The 19,552-nt window shown below is 49.8% G+C and overlaps 1 protein-coding gene across 1 annotated transcript in view; it reads left to right on the top strand.

Annotated features, from left to right (window-relative positions):
- The window catches only part of LOC116942393 (laminin subunit beta-2-like), a 70,684-nt gene that overhangs the window by 33,681 nt on the left and 17,451 nt on the right, over window positions 1-19,552 (top strand). Inside the window, exons 11-21 of the mRNA XM_032954262.2 lie at window positions 4,164-4,276; window positions 8,651-8,730; window positions 9,321-9,456; window positions 10,070-10,228; window positions 11,292-11,419; window positions 12,578-12,698; window positions 13,765-13,957; window positions 14,535-14,678; window positions 15,345-15,576; window positions 16,196-16,353; window positions 17,700-17,927. Of these exons, the coding sequence (XP_032810153.1) occupies window positions 4,164-4,276; window positions 8,651-8,730; window positions 9,321-9,456; window positions 10,070-10,228; window positions 11,292-11,419; window positions 12,578-12,698; window positions 13,765-13,957; window positions 14,535-14,678; window positions 15,345-15,576; window positions 16,196-16,353; window positions 17,700-17,927 (1,692 nt within the window). The remainder of the gene's footprint in view (window positions 1-4,163; window positions 4,277-8,650; window positions 8,731-9,320; window positions 9,457-10,069; window positions 10,229-11,291; window positions 11,420-12,577; window positions 12,699-13,764; window positions 13,958-14,534; window positions 14,679-15,344; window positions 15,577-16,195; window positions 16,354-17,699; window positions 17,928-19,552) is intronic.

Raw genomic sequence — 19,552 nt, 5'->3', positions numbered from 1 at the left:
TTGTTTTTGGTGAAATTGGACGCATTCACAATTCCTTCCTGTTCACAGCTCGCGACCGAGCCAAGACGGGGGTTAGCTCTGATCGAAAAAATTATCAAAGCCATTGCCGCTCGCACGCCTCTCCTGGGGCTCCAAAGTACATTTCTATACATTACAAAACAATAACAAACAGTTTCCCTGGAATAACAACGATCAGGGAAGGGGCAAGGGATGAGACTGTACGGGGAGTGGCTGGAAATGAACGTCCGGCTTCATGTGTCAGCAACTGCTCGCAGAGAGAGAGACAGCTCCCGGCTAAATGCGGCAGGAATTTAATTTGCTCTATTTTAAATCGTCTCTGCATGCCTCATGTCAGCGCAGCAACTTCTAAAAAAAACTATTCTTTCCCCCCGGCTCCTTTAAAAATGCGTTTTTACCCTTTGATGGCCCGATGAAAGTGCCGCATGATTATTACAATTTGGTGAAGTTGATAATCACGGTGAGCGGGCATCGGATTAAATTCCAGTGAGAGCAGCGATTCTCTCCTGTAAGGGCAGACCTGGCGGTAACCGATATGAAAAGTTCACAGTGCTGTCTCCTACAAATGGTCGCGTGGCTTAGCAGACCTGGGGCTGATAGGCCGAATTAGCTTGGTTATTTGGTCAGAAGTCATACATATTTTGCAATTTTGGCCCCCGTTAGAAAATGTCTCCAACGTGTCCAGAACATCCTCCTAGCCGGAGTCATTCGGACCCGGAAAAGTTCCCCAGACGACCATTCTATCGTGGACGCATTTAGATAATTATGCCGATATGTTTGCGGTATATTTTGATGCATATATTTTTTCTTTTTTTACAATCGATAAAAGTGCATAGCTCCAGTGGCTTCCTAATATCGGAAGGAGGAAGAACGTTTCAGACGGCTGCAGAAGTGCATCTGAAAGCGTGCGATACAGTGACCGTCTTTGTTCGATGGGCAGCTAAAAGCCGCTACGAGACTGTGGCCTTAAGGACCCTCTACTCATTTTCTGTAATACTGATTGATTTTTTAAATTGTTTCTGCTGAGCTTATGCATTACAACGGAACTCCCATGTGTGAAATAGCCGGGCAACTGGCCTAACGCTACCGGTCCGTGTAACAAATCAAAATAAACTTAACGTAAAATGAAAAAAGATACAATCGGCGACGTTTATGGCAATGACTCTTGTCCACTAAATGTCTCTGGACCTCTCTGTTGATGTGCTGTGGAGAAGAGGTCATTGCCTGAAACGTTGCCTTACAAATGTATCCTAGTCACTGAGAACATATCGAGTTGTTTTTGTTGTTCATGCTTTGTGCACCACTGCCGACGCAGCATCACAAAGGAAACTGGTAAATAAATAGCATGGCCCTGCCCTGAAATCGAGGCGTGGGTGTGTGTCGTAGGTGTGAGGGTTTCCACACCCACGGCAAGTAGCCGAACACTCACACTTAGTCGGACAACAAACGAGGCCCTGCCAACCAAACTCCACAACTTTATTCCTATTCACTTGAGAAACTGTCAAATGTGGAGTGAATTTCCCGGTTGAACCCCTGTCTGAAGACAACAGCCAAGTCGTTACCTTATTGCAGCACGGACTGCACAATGTGCGCTCGCAAAAAAAAACACGTCGAGGGCATTTCACTTATTGGCTTTGTCAGCTACAATCATGAAACGGAGCTGTGGCCTACAACAACCCCCCCCCAAAAAAAAAAAAACCAGGACAACACCTTCGTAAAGCCGGCGTTCTCGCGATGCACGGTCTCCTACTTCTGCGCCGAGCGCCAATTACGAGCTCGGTAGAAAAGGTCAGCGGGCATCGTCTGTCTGCTTGCAGTTATTGAGAAAGAGAAGCTTTGGCCTGCCTTTATTTACGTTTCCAGAAACTTCGGATCGCAAGGGCCCCACGGGATCCTTGAGCTCGCGGGGCAAATATCAAACGGGTTTGGCCGGCATACGGACGACGCATTATTAAAGGGGGCAATGTTGAAGAGGATCGGCTTTGTCTTGCCGTGTCACGTGACCTTGGCGAGAAATTGGCGGTGGCCGCGGGTGGCCGCAGCCCGTTACAAGCCGAAGACGGTGATCGGTTCTGTCGTTTGCGTCACCGCGCCGGCAATTTGGCCGCTGAAGCGGAATCAGAGGCTGCCACATCTGGGATTGGAGTTGTGCTGAATTACATCAAATGCAATATTGCAATAAGACGCAAACAATGCAATAGCATACGATGGTGTCCGTGTAGAGTTCAGAAAGCTGTGGAGCGAGACCCATGTGGTACATAAACACAGGTCCCCCATGCATTCCCGCGTGCACACAGCCGCACATTTGTCGCGATGATCCATCAGGAAATGCATTATTTATAAACTCACAGAATCCGCTAATGATTTCCCTCTGTGCACCCCCCCCTACTCCCTCATTAAAAATGCTAATTAAAAACACATGACGAAATGAAAACCTCAAAGTGATGGGCCGTGCAGGTTAAACTCTTCAACTATTTGACACTCAGGATATTTTCACCCACCAAATGTTAAGTTTCTTTTGAAGTCCAGCGCATTGACGTTTGGAATTAACAAATCTGTTCAGTGCGTGGGGGTGGAGGGCGCTGTGCCGTGAACCCGATGACCTGAGTTCGATTCTCGACCACAGCTTCCATCAGTGGTTTGTGATATCTGAACTTAAATTTTGACTTAAAACTTTCGTGACTGCAGGAATTCATATTCTTTGTTTTTTTCGGTAAAGTTATGTGACTTTACCGAAAGAACCAAAGAATATGAATATCTGAACTTGTCCTAGCCCCCCCTCTCCGCCGCCCCGTGGTGAAGTATGGTCAAACCAACCCAATGCCCTAAGCGGCATGGGGAAGGAATTCCACGCAGCATTGGACTGACAACGCAAAATCTATAAGTTGGTATTGTAATTAAACATTTATTTAATGAATACAATTCTGTCAAGTCCAAGTGTGTCTCCCTGTTGAAACGTCAAATAAGGGTGATGCTCATCTCTGCTGGCAGCCTTCACCACGCTGGCAGTGTGGGTCGGTGAAGGTCAGTAGCATAGACGCGGAAGCGTAGAAAGCGCAGCACAACGATTGATTTGTCTGCACTGTCCTCTGCTGCCCGCTACATAGCCACGCAAGCCCTATGGCAAGGCTGCGTGGTGCTCGCCCATTCAAACACTATCCAGGCTCCAATCCTGCTTGGCTCCTGAGACCTGACGAGACCGAGCGCATTCTGCTTGATTTGGTCACAGGCTGCACACGACAAATGACGGCACGTTTTTTTTCTGTCTCGGCAAATCGGGCACGATAAGAGTAAGCGACTATGCAGTATTAATGATAAGATGATTTCAATAACATTTTATCGATAGATTGTGTTTGCGTCATTCTGCGGGCTGCATAGAATCCCAGTCCATGGCTGACTACGTGAGCATGCGAGCGCGTAAGTTCCATTCTTGCTCAGGTCCGACATCAGCGACGATGATCGAAACTAATCCTGGGCCTTCCTGGAGTCGACTCGGCCTCCAATGAGTACCCTGGTGTGGTGTGTGAACATCGCCGCTGGGGAGACGAAGGCGGGACCGTGGGTGGTGCTGGCCACTCACCTATCCACCCACCCCCTCGTGTGCCGTATCAGCCTTCATAGGCGCTGCTTAGGGCTGGACAATTAATCGATTTGAAATCGAAATCGCAATTTGAAACAATGCGATTAGTAAATCGCAGAGGCTGCGATTTTTTGCGATTTGAAAAGTCCTATTACTTTATTATTGGAATTGTTTTATTTTTTTATGATAACTTTATTTATTTAACTTAAGAATTGTTCTATGTTTGAGTCTTCTATTTCAATTAAAACATTTTAATAAATACATGTTGGAAGCAATTCATATATTTTAAGTTCTCATCCTTGCATTAGAATATATAGAGCAGTTCATATTTTTATGGTATCATGTTGTAATGCTCCACCACATATTTTAAATCTATTACACAGTGAAGCTTGACTTAAAACATTTTTAATCGCAAATCAAATGGCAATATCTGTCAGAAAAATCGCAATTCCCCCAAATCGTTCATCCCGAGTGCTGCTGCTCCGCTAGCGACGCTCGCCCCAAAAGGTCTGTGAAGGCTACGAGGACGATCTTTGTGTCTGCGTGCCCGCGTGTGACTGCACAGCGTGCCAGTGCAACCCCCTGGGGACGCTGCCGGGCCGGGCCGCGTGCGACGCCTCCACCGGGGACTGCTTCTGCAAGCGCCTCGTGACTGGGCGGCGCTGCGACCAGTGTCTGGTGAGGACGCGTGGGGACACCAAAAAATGGGGCCCCCCCTCCCCCCCCCCGCCAACGCGGTTGAAATGTTGGTGTAGCAAGTCTTTGGTTTGCTGCTGTTGTGCTGTATATATATATCTGGGATGGGCCGAAACGTCGGACGTCGCGCCGAACGACACGCGGTACAACACGGAAGCACGTCGGAGTGTCTTCGGCTGGTTCTTTTATCGTAGAAAAATACGCGCTTCTTTTGACCTCTCATCCCAATTTTTTTCTTCCAAATTGTGATGTCGGTGTCGTGTCATAGAACGGCAGAGCTTTGCATCACCCCACGTTAGAGAACAATCTGCAGATGGAGATATCGCGTAACTACTTCTCAATTTCCTTTAAACAACCTCTTATCCACACCCGAGGGCAGGGTGCATTATCCCGCTGTGCGCTGCTGTAGGAGAGGCATATTTGTCACTTGACAACAAAAACGGATGTTTTTTTAGTTTTCAAGTTAAGTGAACAACCATATTTAATAGACGGTCATCGCTGATTTGTGCTGACACCATCACATCGGTGTATTTGAGGACCCAGTTTAATCACTTGTAGCCGCCCCTATTTGAACCCATGTTTTCAGCTGTGCTTGCTTCGTGCTTAGGCGCCCCCAAGTGAACCGGAATCAATCTCAGGAAAGTCTGAATTAGCACGGACCGTGGCTTCAATTTATACGTCGGTCGGAAAAACTGCGAAATTGCAAAAAAAAAATTGCCGTGCTTGCCACGAATGAAAAAAAACTGCCCGAGAAGCAGTCTCTGCGAGCGTTTGATTCGGGCAACTTGTCTCACTCCTCCAGAGAGCCTCGAGGAAGCTGACAATTCGGCCAAATCATCAAAATAATCCAAGCTTCAAATTTTAGACGATAAACCATAATCGAAGCATTTCCAAAACGTTTCGACCTGAGGTTTTCCAGGTCGCTCGGAGGTCAGAGCCGGCACCGCTGAGAAGCCGAACTCGCGTCCAGGCCTGCTTCACACGTTCAGTGCCTTGATCATCTTTGCCTCGTCACCAATGACCGAACAAAAAAAATACTCTTCAAAAATGTATTTGGCACTTAAATTTGGCTAAATGTAGCGTGACTGCCATTACCAGGGGTCAGAAACCGAAAAAAACCAAAAATATCCATTTTTTTTAATTCAGTAAAAAAACTCTATATTTCAAGAGCCTCAATGCGTGCGAGTACGAAATGGTGGTCCTTAACAAACAACACCACGAAGGGGTCCCTCAATGAGCCCGCAGGTTGCCATGGTGAACTGGACTTCCATGGTGAACTGGACTTCCATGGTGAACTGGACTTCCATGGTGAACTGGACTTCCATGGTGAACTGGACTTCCATGGCAAACCGAACGTTCATGGTCAGCGGTCGGCAACGAAAATAACAAGAAGAGCCATTTTATGTTCAAATTTCATGAGCCTCACTGCAGTCCCTAAAGAGCCGCATGTGACTCCAGAGCCGCAGGTGACCGACCCCTGGCCATGCCGCATCTGTATTGGCAGGGCGTGTGGGACAGTGTCGCCCCCTAGTGTAGATAAGAGATCGTTTTTTAATTAGTTACGTGGTTTGATATTTTTTTGCTTTTTTCGCACGCTTGTTCCCGAACATGCATTCTCTCTCTCGTGACGCGACGCTGTTAGCGCGATCGCAATACTATTGGGGGGAAATTACAAAAACAAACTAATCTAATAGTTGAACGGAAATAAGGCTAAATTCTTTATTTATCTATAATGATGACTGTAAATCTATGAAAAACATTTTCAATGTCATAATACCCACTATTCTATATACCATGCTATATTCATATTATAAAATGTATATCTATTTATCCCAGAGTGAGCTCATTTCCTAATTAAAGTTTAAGCAGGTATACTTTTTGGTTCTTTCGGTAAAGTCACGTATCATATACCTACCACGTGACTGTACTGAAAGAACCAAAGAGTATGGATTCCTGCAGTCACAAAAGCTTCAAATCAAGATTTTAAGCAGGTACACCAAAACTTCACCGGCAGAGCTGCACATAATACGCGTCATGCACTCGAAGGGATTCAGTCTGAATTAACGTCACACCGAATCGCAAGGACGCTGCGCTTTACTGCGTGGCAATTTGCACAGCCACGTACTGTACCAACAATCCGGCGTGCGACCCTTAAATAAGAACTTTGAGCTCCAAGTTACGCGCTCCTAGTGTTGGCTGAAAGTGGGCCACCGCTACCCACCGTGTGGCCTCCCCCCGCCCTTGCGAGTCCCGTGCGGTGGGAGGGCCTGGAACTGCCAGACGGCTCTTTTTTAGCCGCCGCCGCCGATTTGTGCTGGCCACCCGCCCTGCTATTTTTACGCGCATGTCAACGGAGCGAATTCACGTGTCGGCTCACATCCCTCTCGAGCGACAATGGGGGAACGGGTTCGTGGTTCGTCTCCATCGGTGGTGCGCAGCGGCGGGGGGGGGGGAGTTGACCGAATCGAATCGCGCGGTGCACGTGGCCGGTCTTGTCGGAGCTCGGAAGCTCAAGCGTGCTGCGGGTGACCACCACGGCAATTGAAAGAGCCTCCACAAAACGAGATGTTCCATCGCGAGTGATTACTCGGGTGGAACGTGCCATTTAAACAAAATATATGCGCTGCAGGTTGTCGTCGGTGGCTGTGGGGTCGTGCTATTTTGTCGTTACGAGAGGGCATTGCAGCAACGTTTGTTGTTCTACTGTACCGTACTTATTTGCCTTCACTTCTACGTTCCTGGCATTCAGAAACCTGCATTGAAACAGCGCGGTGAAGTACGGTGAGCCGTTTTGTCAGTCCAGCAATTAATTGACATAAGAGCTGTATATGGAATTTAAGATATAAAGTATTTATAAAATGATCGGCTTTAAAAATATTTGAGAAATTGCTCAGCATTGCTGCAACTTGGTGTTTTAGCACAGCATTAAATATTAATCGGTCTTGGGGCCAAACCCAGCCAAATAGTCTAAACGCGTGATGTAGATTCTAAACGTGGAGGGAAAAATCGTAGCACCCAAAGAAAAATCCACGCGGCCAAGGGGAGTACATTCAATCTCCAAATATAGAGGCGTCAGGCGAGTTAGTTAACATCTCGCCACTGTAATGGAGAGGTCTTCATCCAGCATTTAATTGACAAAGTGATGTGAATTATTATGTTAATCGTATACAGCATGCATCAAGCACAGGGTGTTTCATTTATTGAATAAAACTAATCAGTGCTGTGAAAAAAAGGGTTTTTTATGCAAGAAATAAGTCAGCCTCCATGTGATGATATCAAATAATTGTGATGTCTAAAGATAATTTGTGTGATTTGGATTTAAACGTTCATGTAAGTGTGGGCTGGTGTAACTGCTCCAGCCCAGGACGAAGAGATAAAGTATTGTGTGAAGGTAAAGGTGATTTGCTGACCTGCAATAAGACCCACTCTCAATGTCTCCATTACTCATGTAGCTGCAGTGTAGGGTTGTTTTTAATACACTCTCAGATTCAATAGCATCTGAAATAGAATGGGATAATGGCTGGCAATTTTTTTTCCTTCATAAAATTTCTGATGGAGACTAAAGCCTATTTTTAAAGATATATATTTGTAAGGGAGATTTTTACTTGAATAAATAAATATTCTGATTCAGATGTTCGCTTTACTGAATTGCTATACATATATTAAGTTGATAACAATATCATTAACACCTCATTCGAGACCAAAATAGAGCAACACCACATGGACTCTCTCCCAAAACCCTCTCGTGGCTAGTAGACCCCGACATTGGCATTGGTTCCTAAATGTCAATCATTACCATATGCAAGAATAGAATAAGACATATACAAAAATTAAGTGCCATAACGTGCCATATTGAGATTGCTGTATCAGTGACACAGCATTAAGAGCCCAAAGACGCACCGGTGTACTGGACTTGTAATGATTTAACACGTTCTATTTTCGTGACAAACCTTACTAATTGGCTGTGTCGGGTGGTGGCGGGTTTCACGACACATTTATATTTATGCAATCTAACCCAAAAAAACCCTCCTATATTATCGATGATATTGGTCATAAAAAGCCTCCTACGTGTTAAACCAAAGACTTGAGTAGGACTCCTGGCCACGGCTGACAATCAGTGGCATGTGATGTTGGGCCTCCCTCTTCATCAACCCACACAGACAAACCATGGTGAAGTATGGTCAATGAGCATCATTACCCGACACGGCGTTATCCAGCGGTGGATCGACCAACGGTTGTAAAGTGAAGGAAGATTTTGGCAACAGCTCTCTGTGGAATTGTTATGATTTTTGTTCTTGTTTCCCCACCCCCCCCTGCCTTTTGCCACCCTTCTCCTCTCTCTGTTAAAACGTTCAGCCCGGACACTGGGGCCTGGGCCACAACCTGAGTGGGTGCAGGGTGTGCGAGTGCGATGACGGAGGAGCCATCGACAACAAGTGAGCGGTGGTCCATTGCAATCCATACGTATGCGCACACGCACACAAAGACCAGGATCCTCTGTCTCGCCTACACAGGCTGTTGGGGCAAGTGCTGTTAGCCAGCACCTATTAAAGTTTTAGGTACGATGCATTAGGAGGTGGTATGGCCAGCACCACATGCCTTTGCCTCCCCAGTCCTGATGTTTTACACACTCTACCAGCTGCTAATGTAGGCCACAATTGATGAGCAAAGACACAACATGCCAAGCGACCAGCTACAAACATACTCGTCTCTGTGTTTGCACACTCCATGTAAGGACATCAAGGATGAGGATTTTCATTCACAATGCGCTTAAATTCCACGTCATCTCAAAGTGTCTTACGTACCTCAGACATGAACCAGGCTACTCCTGAAGCAAGACGGCTCACCAACCTCGGCATGAACATACGAACATTACGGAAGAAGGCGATGCAAAAAACTAAGTAACAATCACAAAACACGGACTTCAACCCTGGGATAACAGAAAGAAGCTGCCAGTGTCGCCACAAATGGATTCTCTCGGCAGGACCTGACCCCGGTGACCTGTGACCCCCTGTGCCCCCCGCAGGTGTTCGATGAGCACCGGGCAGTGCCGCTGCCGAAGTCACATGACCGGACGCACGTGCGGGCAGGTGGAGCCCGGGTATTTTGTGGCGGCGCTCGATTACCACACGTACGAGGCGGAGGAGGCCACGCGCTCGCCGGTAAGCGTCGTTCACCTCCCTAATTAAATTACAAAATGACAAACGTAACAGAGAAGCGTTGCCGCTGCTGCCTTTTTGTTGTTGTCGCGATCGCGCCGGACGGTTCTCTTTGTCGGGCTGTACCCGCGAGTTGTCCGGCACTATCGGTGTCCCTCCGCCTCCCACCGAGCAACACGCGTTACACCCCGGGAACAAGTCACGGAGCTGTACGGGAGACGTTTCGCTTCGCCGTGGGTGGAAGGACCTCCACTAGAGGAGTGAGCATCTTGGAGAGCCTCCTCTCAGAGGGTATTTTGGTCTACTCTTCCACACTGGCCAGACGTCTCAGCAGCAGTGGGAGTAGCGGCCTTGTCCCCCACTTGCACGGGCCTTGCCGATCGACTCACCGCGGCGCGCCCTGTTTACATCACCCGGTGGACGGAGGAAGAGGGATTTAAACAAAACTTACCGCGTCGTTTTCAACAGACCGAATCGAACCGGCGACCTCTGCGATGCAAGTCCGGCTTTGCCCGATAACCACGTGCACGTACGCACGTGCACGTGGTGACATTAAATTAGAGTCACGCTACGTGGACGACGATGGCCGTGAGCTCGCTGCCCTTGCTGCACGCAGGGCGTGACGGCGGTGGTGCGGGAGCCTCCGCGCGACCGCGCCGCGGCGAGCTGGACGGGACGGGGGATGTGCCGTGTGCCCGAGGGCGGCCACCTCGACTTCAGCGTCTCCGTGCCCTTCTCCATGGAGTACGACCTGGTGCTGCGCTACGAACCGCAGGTGCGCGTTCCCACAGAGGCAAAAGGGCAAGATCATCACGCGGGGTTTTTTTTTTTTTGGGTTCGATCGCGTAAATTTATAAATGTGTCGTTAAACCCGCCACCACCCGACACAGCCAATTGGTAAAGTTTGTCACGTAAACAGAACGTGGCCAATTTGTCACTAGTACAGCAACACCGGTGTGTTGGAGAGCCAAGCCACAACGTTTACAATCTGAGTACGACGTTTCTCCAGTAATTACAACCAGCTTCATCAGGCGACAGACAGATTTGTGGAGAAGTCCACCTGTTTCATTCCTTAAATAGAGGCGTAGAAAGGACCAAGTTCAACCCCCCCCACCCCACCCCATGTAGCCTTGAGCAGACTGTCAGAGCAAGTGCTGTTAGCGAGCAGCACCTATGAAGGCCGGGCATAGCACACGATGGGGATGGGTGGCCAACACCACGCCCGGCCGCCTTTGTCTCCCTAGTGGTGATATCCATCGCACCAGGTACTCATTTTGAGGCTGAGTTGACCGAGGGGAGGCCCAGGACCGTTTCAGAGAATCGTCACTGGCGTTGGCCGTGAGCGGTAATTGAGCTTGGGCCTCTGCCGGGTTTGTAACGCAACGCGCCCATCACTACTCTACCACTCCCCACGCGTCTCCACACGCGGACACTCATTGGTGACTGCGGGCCCCAGAGCCAGGCCATCAATCACATCATCCAGCACTCTTTCTGTCTCCTAGTCATTCTTATTTCCTATGGCAGGAGGGAAAAGCGACAGCTTTGAAACGCGTTATATAGTTGAACGAGGAGGCAGCAGTAAATGCCGTGTGAACAGCAGCGACACCACCACGATGTGCAGGGATGGCACATTCCTCGGTAGACGTGTCCACCTCCTCGCGTAATTCCAAGTATTGGGATTGTCGCATGAATAAACAAGCAAACGCGTACGCAAACATTCTCGCCCCCCCCCCCGCACATCTACGTGAAAAAAGAAAAACGCGCTTTCGCTCACGAACGGGGGTGGGGGGGGGGGGGTGGGGGTCACCTTCCTCTCTCTCGACCCCTGCGCGGAGCAGCTGCCCGAGGAGTGGGAGGAGGTGGTGGTCACCGTGGAGCGACCGGGTGCCATTGTGGCGAGCAGCACCTGCGGCAACACCATCCCATCCGACGACCTCGTGTCCGTCACGCTGCCGCCCGGCTCCAGGCGAGTGGCTGACGAGGGATCGGGGGGGGGGGGGGTCTCGTGACGTGCGGGCCGCTCGGCCTTGCACCCAGCGCGCGCCTTGACGAGCCATCGGCGTTGTAAGCCACCAAAATAAATAATCTACGGGACATTTTTTTGCCAGTATGAAAAAGATGGGGGAAAAAAATAGAGTCGGCTTATTTTTGGCAATAAAAATAGATGTTAAGATGTTCCCAGAGATATAACTGCTCAACCCGATATTTGCATTTCCATTGTACTGTTTGCCTTTTGGCGTTCTCTGGTCTCATTCCGGTGGGACAAGGCCCTAAAGAAGGCTCCCTTTGGTGTAGGCCAATCGGTTTTAAAGACAATGCATACATTACACTGTGTAACAAAAACAAATGTTTGTTCCTGGGTAGTGAGTATTATTTCCTAATTGCTTATGCCTCAGAAGTACAGAAAATGGTTATTATTCTCCACAAACTTTGCTTTTGCGACCAGAACATTGATATTTTGGAATTTAGCTATTTTCAATGAGGAAACGTGGTGTGCATTTGTGTCATTCCTTCACGTAAAGTCCTGGTCACAAAACAAAGTTTGTGGCCAATAATAGCCATTTTCTGTACTTTTTAGACATAAGCAATTAAAAAAATAACACTTACCACCCAGGGACAAGAATCGTGTTAAATAGTGTTATCAGAGCATGTTATGTTTGCATATTCTACCACGAGTATGTCTGCTTAATGCAGACTTGATGCCTCGCTATCTATTTGGCGCTTTATTGCCAGAAAAAGGAAAGCCCCTTGTTATTTTTTCATCTAAAATAATTAAGCAGACGGCATTACGTTTCCGTCGACTGCCTCCACGCAATAAACAAAAGTGTTTCTCGCACGTGCCACCAGCCCGCATTGGCAACTTCTGGGAGTGCATCGTTTCCAGCAGCCGTTGACCCAATGCGGAGCAAACCCCGGACCGGCTTTGACGCACGTGGCAGAGAACGATCGGCGCGGGCGGGCGGGCGGGCGGGCGGGCGCTGGCACGGTCCGCGCACTCCGCTGGGGGGCCTCCAGTTGAGGGGGCTCGCCCGCCGCACGTCGCCACCCCCGGCGCCGGGGCTCTCCTCTCACCCCTCCCGTCTCCCCCCCCTCCCCCCCCCGTATCCACGCCGCAACGCCGCAGGCACGTGGTGGTGCCGCAGCCCATGTGCCTGGAGAAGGGCCTCGGCTACGGCGTCCGCGTCGACTTCAAGAGCTACCGCTCCGGGGGCAGCGTCGCAAACGCGCATGTCCTCGTCGACTCGGTGAGGGCGGGCGGGCGGGCGGGCGGGCGGTCTGGCCGAGCGGTGGTCTCGTGTGTTGGCGCGTCTCATTTCGCCCGTAGTGAAATTGTTATTGGGTCTCGATTTAAAGCTTTTGTGACTGCAAGGATGCATCTTCTTTGGTTCTTTCGGCAAGGTCACGTAGATTGAGAATAAAATAACACAATAAAATTCTCACGACGTTTCGGCCACAACGCAAGCGGCCGTCTTCAGGTGAAAGGAACAGACCTGTCGTCCCGTCCCGACAGGTCTGTTCCTTTCACCTGAAAAAGGCCACTTGTGTTGTGGCCGAAACGTCGTGAGAATTTTATTGTGTTATTTTATTATTTTATTGTCATTCTACGTGACTTTACCGAAAGAACCAAAGAAGATGCTATTGGGTCGTTTCGTTTTTTTTTCCAATCGAATTGCAATCGTGCTATCGGCGTCACTTCACGAGGCTTGGAAACCCCTCGCAGGGCAGGACGTCACTGCATGCCAGAGAATGGCTCACAGAAGGAGATATCACAGAACTGCGTCTGAGGTCCCTTCCAAGGGGGGAGGGGGCAGCAATTGTCCTGGACAATGAAATGTTATTTTTTGATTCTCAGGGCTGGATCGTCGTTGTTGTTATTGAGGGTAAACAAGGATCGATCCATTGACTACAATTTATTTGTGCACGCAGGGGGCGTGCATAGATACGTGTCGATAACAAATGATTATTCACGATTTATGTAAGTGGCTTGCAAATGATACAAATGGACCTAACAAAACCGTACAAACGAGACATCGAAAATCGAGTATTAATGAGACAAAAAACAGAATCCCTTGGGAAATATAATCTCGAACATGATTTCAAATCGCTTGCAGAAGGGAGGTGGGGGTGGACAATTGCATGCCAAATTGGGAGCCCTGTTACTTTACTGACCCCATCTACGATGCCATTGTCACGGTGACGACGACGTTGGTGGCGATCGCGACAAGGCTACGTTGCTGCTGCTGCTGCTGCGTCCTCCTCTCTCTCGCCCCGCTCGCTCGCCCGCCCGCCCCTCGGCTCCCCCTGCCCCAGTTGGTGCTGCTGCCGCGCCACTCTTCGCTGGAGATGTTCATCGCGGGCGACCCGGCGTCGACGGCGCGCCGCACCAGCTTCGAGCGCTACCGCTGCGGCGACGCGGGCGGGGCCGTGAGCAAGGCGCCCGTGACGGACGTGTGCGCGGGGCTGCTGCGGAGCATGTCGGCGCTCGTCCACAACGGCTCGCTCCGTACGTGCGGACACGGCACCGGCCCCCGCCGGCGATGCCACTGCGAGAGACGTTAGCGACTAGAGCTGGCGCGCGCGATTGTTTCAGCGTCCGATCGCTGTTGTGCCCATCGTCGGTTCGATTGCGCGGCTGATGACGGTGTGCCGCTGGGCCGGGAGGTGATGGGCACGCCGTGGCGAGATCATTGGCGCCGTCATCAGCCGTGTTGAGCTGGGGGAGTGGTGGCCTGTGCGTGGTCTTTACGCTGAGGGTGTGGATATGGGTGAACCCTCATATTCGGTGATGCCCCCCCCCCGCTCTCCCCGCAACTTTTTACTTTGTCATTAAATTGCTGATGGCAACAAAGAAAGTAATGAGGATCAAATGAGAGGATGATGAGAGGGAGGGAGTCCAGTCGCTGGGGCTGAACGGACCAACACAAAGACAACAACAACAACATTGTTGCGAGCAAACGGGATTGTTTCGTGACAAATCTCGGTGTTGAACTTCGTCCGTCCGTACAGACCGCCGTAGGACGGCAGGGAGTCAGTCGCACTGAGCGAGCGTCCTTCCTTTCTCCCCCCCTCTCTCCCCACAGCGTGCCAGTGCAACACGCAGGGCTCCAGTAGCACCGAGTGCAACCCCGTGGGCGGGCAGTGCCGCTGCAAACCCAACGTCGCCGGACGTCGGTGCGACCAGTGCAGCCCGGGGTCCTTCGGCTTCGGACCGTCAGGGTGCAGGGGTGAGGAGAGGCGTCCCCCTCTTCCCAGTACTCCCAACGCTCTCCCGCGGTGTCCCCGCCTCTCCTCCGCTCTCTCCGCGCTCTTCACTCTCATCGGCGGCCCGTTCCAGCCGCATTATGTGCACCCCGCCAGGCACAACTGTTGCGTCCTTCATGTTTCGTCGTGAACTGGAGTGCCCTCGCGGCCAGCGTGGGCCGCTTTGTGGTGGTTGTTGTCACCTTGTGAGTGGCGTGGCGCCCCCGCTGCTCCGTCTTCACAACTGCGTTTTATTTGTTTAATTGTAAAAAAAAAATGTTTTCAATCTGCGTCGATTCTTTTTCGTTGTTTGTTTCCTTCCGCTTATGATATGCTGCTTTGCTATGCACGGACATGATTTATTTTGACAGATGCTATATTATATTTTTTATTGTTTTATATATATTTTATTATTTTGTTGTTTCCCTTCAACGTGACTTTACCGAAAAAACTAAGAATATAAAAAAATTTTTAGATGCTATATTCTTTAAATTATAATTCTTCTTTCGGGCCATTCGTTCCGAGGCTCCGCTTACAACGCTTCTTCACAGAAACCCGGCGACAAAGCTCCACTTACGTGAACCCACGCGTGTGCACCCCCACCACCACCACCCCCCCCTCCCTTCGCTCCATCCCCCGCCCGCTCGCAGAGTGCCACTGCGACCAGCGCGGCTCCACCAGCGCGATCTGCGACGCCGTCTCGGGGCAGTGCGCCTGCCGGCCCGGGGCCTTCGGCCGCCAGTGCGACCGCTGCGAGGCGGGACACTGGGGCTTCCCGGAGTGCCGCGCCTGCCGCTGCCACGGACACTCGGACGAGTGCAACCCCCGCACGGGCGCGTGCCTCTCGTGCCGCGGCCACACGGCCGGCGATAGCTGCGACAGGTGAGCCACGCTCCGCCCGCGGAGCCTCGGTCTGCTTCGTGTGTTCGTCTCTCGTGTGTGTGTGTTGAACTTCTTTCGCGCCGTACGTAGCCAACCGTGCTAGTCGTAGATGTGAAAAAGCTGGTTCGTCTGAGATGTGTCGACGGTGCTCGGCTGGCGCGGCGCATGAGTCACTGTGGTTCCCGCGAGCGCTCAGGAGCTGGTCTTCAGCCCCCGGAATGGTGGGTGAATGTCATTGAGGATTTCGATGGTGGTATTGTGATTGTGTTCATGTTGTTATTGTGGTGGTGGTGTTCATAGCATTAATGGCGGTATTATAATGGTGGTGGTGGTGGTGTTGATGGTGATAGTGTTGCTCTTTATTTTGGCATTGTGGTGTTGATAGTATTATTGTGTTGATGTTAACATTACGGTTGTACTGGATGTCTTATTCTGCTGGTTATTGCGATAGTGTTGGTGGTGCTGATGGTGGCACTGTGGCGGTGGCGGTGACAGTGGTAATGTTATAGTTGTTGACGGTGTTGATGGTGACATTGTGGTTGCATTGAACGTCTTATTCTGGTGGTGGAATAGTGTTGCGCTGGTGCTGACGGTGGCGCCGTGGTTGGTGATGTTGCAGATGCGCCAGTGGCTACTACGGGAGCCCTGGCGCCGGGGAGCAGTGCCGCCCGTGCCAGTGCCCCGAGGGCCCAGGGACCGGACGCCACTTTGCCAGCGGCTGCAGCCACGACCCGCGCTCAAGGGCCGTGGCGTGCGCGTGTCTCCCCGGCTTCACCGGTACGGCTTTGGCACGCGGGTCCACGCACGTGCCGACTGCTCGTCCGTTCGCAAAGCCAGGCGCGTGACAACGCGAAATTGATTCCTCGATCGAAATGGATTCCTAAGGTTGCGATACATGTATTGAATGATTTTTTTTTTTTACGGTTTGTGTTGTGATTCAGTTTGACTTTCGCGACCAATATTATTCATAGTTAAAAATGTTTTGGTTAGGTCGCGTAAGTATAAATGTGTCGCGAAGCCACCACCACCCGACACAGCCAACCAGTAAAGTTTGTCACGTAAACAAAACGCGCCAATTAGTTACTACTTCAGCCCACCGGAATGTTGGAGAGCAAATCCAAAGCATTTACAACTTGAGTATGACGTTTCGCTGGGAAATTACATCCAACTTCATGGGGCGATTTTCAACGTGTTGCGATTGTATTCCTATCAACTTCAGTTTTCCAAAAAGCATTCCAACCTGCTGTCAGTCACCTGATCATGGCCTCATTGATCCCGGTCGACCTGCAATAACTACCGCTTAGGTGTACGGACTCTGATGAGTTTTTCATTGGTGTCCCTCAAACGGATATGCTTTCGTTTGTATGTCTGTCTTTTTTGATTTATTACAGTAAAACCTTGGATTGCGAGCATAATTCGTTCCGGAAACGTGCTCGTAATCCAAAGCACTCGTATATCAAAGCACTCGTATATCAGTTGTGATCACGTGACACTTGGCAGACAAAGCATATATGTACTCCTCGTATTGCAAGACCTCGCTCGTTTATCAAGTTAATATTTATTTAAAAAATTTGCTCGTCTTGCAAAACACTCGCAGACCAAGTTACTCGCAATCCAAGGTTTTACTCTATGTAGAAACACGTTATTCCGAGCATTAATATCCAATGGTCATTTCAATGACACTGTCATCAGAAAATCTGGGATTCGTAACACTTTACGAATAAGCACGTGTTGACGAGATTAAGGATACATTATTGCGTGTGAAAAGCTTGATTTGTGAACATCTATGGAAATGACAAATATACACCACGGGAAGTTAATTATGGTTACAGGATATATCCGTCATGGCAGATATGTGACATCATATTGCATAGCAAACAACTTTTTTTTACTGGTTGTGTCAAACCGTGCTGATTCCACTCAGTTATTTGTGTCAGTGAGATGAGATTGATGAGATTTCAGCAGGAAGGGCCCATTGAGCTGTTGGTCGTCTCTTATTATTTGACGGGCCTCCTGCGACGGTGCAGATGTTACACAGTACAGCGGTTGTTGTTGCCTCTGGAGCTAGCGGCCCGCACGCCCACTCTCCTCTCCTGGGTGGCCACCCCCCTCACCGCCCGAAGGCGCTCGCTGCGACCAATGCTCCCCGGGCCACTACGGGGACCTGCGCGTGGCGGGCGGTCGATGCCAGCCGTGCCAGTGCAACGGCAACATCGACCCCACGGACGCGGCGTCCTGCGACGGCCGCACGGGGCGCTGCCTTCGCTGCCTGCGCGACACGGAGGGATCCGCGTGCCAGAACTGTCGCCCCGGATACTACGGTGACGCCACCTCGCAGCGGCGGTGCCAGAGTAAGCGACGCGAACCTCTCCGCTCCCACGGACAACGAGCGCCTCGGTAGTGGAGGTGCTGAGCTGGCGTAGGTAGCATCGGTGTCGGGGACACTGAGCCAGCATCGCTGGAAGCTTGGGGTAGGATCGAGCTTTCAGTTGTTCATGATTAAATTGGGTTCTCAAGTGTAGCGAGTGGACGTCACACACACACAAATCTCACAATGTACATCTGTTCTTTCACTTAATATCGCAAAATTCTAGTTCTGAGAAAAAAAAATATGATTTGACTGCCATGCGGCTGTTAACTTTATCGCAGCGTTTAGTGAAACACAGTGCCCTTTGGGACGCATAATTTACAGACCAACAGACTAACAGAGTTAATGCATTAACACTTTCAAGCATAGTTGATATACGTAAAAAATGTTTTACGTATAAAAAATGTTTTACGTATAGTGAGGGAAAAAAGTATTTGATCCCCTGCTGATTTTGGACGTTTGCCTACTGACAAAGAAATGATCAGTCTATAATTTTAATGGTAGGTTTATTTGAACAGTTAGACACAGAATAATAACAAAAAAATCCAGAAAAAAGCATGTCAAAAATGTTATAAATTTATTTGCATTTTAATGAGAGAAATAAGTATTTGACCCCTCTGCAAAACATGACTTAGTACTTGGTGGCAAAACCCTTGGAGGCAATCACAGAGGTCAAACGTTTCTTGTAGTTGGCCACCAGGTTTGCACACATCTCAGGAGGGATTTTGTCCCACTCCTCTTTGCAGATCTTCTCCAAGTCATTAAGGTTTCGAGGCAGACGTTTGGCAACTCGAACCTTCAGCTCCCTACACAGATTTTCTATGGGATTAAGGTCTGGAGACTGGCTAGGCCACTCCAGGACCTTAATGTGCTTCTTCTTGAGCCACTCCTTTGTTGCCTTGGCCGTGTGCTTTGGGTCATTGTCATGCTGGAATACCCATCCACGACCCATTTTCAATGCCCTGGCTGTGGGAAGGAGGTTCTCACCCAAGATTTGACGGTACATGGCTCCGTCCATCGTCCCTTTGATGCGGTGAAGTTGTCCTGTCTCCTTTGCAGAAAAACACCCCCAAAGCATAATGTTTCCACCTCCATGTTTGACGTTGGGGATGGTGTTCTTGGGGTCATAGGCAGCATTCCTCCTCCTCCAAACACGGCGGGTTGAATTGATGCCAAAGAGCTCCATTTTGGTCTCATTTGACCACAACACTTTCACCCATTTGTCCTCTGAATCATTCAGATGTTCATTGGCAAACTTCAGACGGGCATGTATATGTGCTTTCTTGAGCAGGAGGACCTTGCGGGCGCTGCAGGATTGTTACCAATTGTTTTCTTGGTGACTATGATCCCAGCTGCCTTGAGATCATTGACAAGATCCTCCCGTGTAGTTCTGGGCTGATTCCTCACCGTTATCATGATCATTGCAACTCCACGAGGTGAGATCTTCCATGGAGCCCCAGGCCGAGGGAGATTGACAGTTCTTTTGTGTTTCTTCCATTTGCGAATAATCACACCAACTGTTGCCACCTTCTCACCAAGCTGCTTGGCAATGGTCTTGTAGCCCATTCCAGCCTTGTGTAGGTCTACAATCTTGTCCCTGACATCCTT

This window comes from Petromyzon marinus, chromosome 14, assembly GCF_048934315.1.
Source record: "Petromyzon marinus isolate PM22_M1 ecotype Great Lakes invasive population chromosome 14, UKy_Petmar_22M1.pri1.0, whole genome shotgun sequence".
Classification (NCBI taxonomy): Eukaryota; Metazoa; Chordata; class Hyperoartia; order Petromyzontiformes; family Petromyzontidae; genus Petromyzon; species Petromyzon marinus.
The sequence above is the reverse complement of the archived record's forward strand: the minus strand, read 5'-3'. Positions and strand labels throughout refer to the sequence as shown.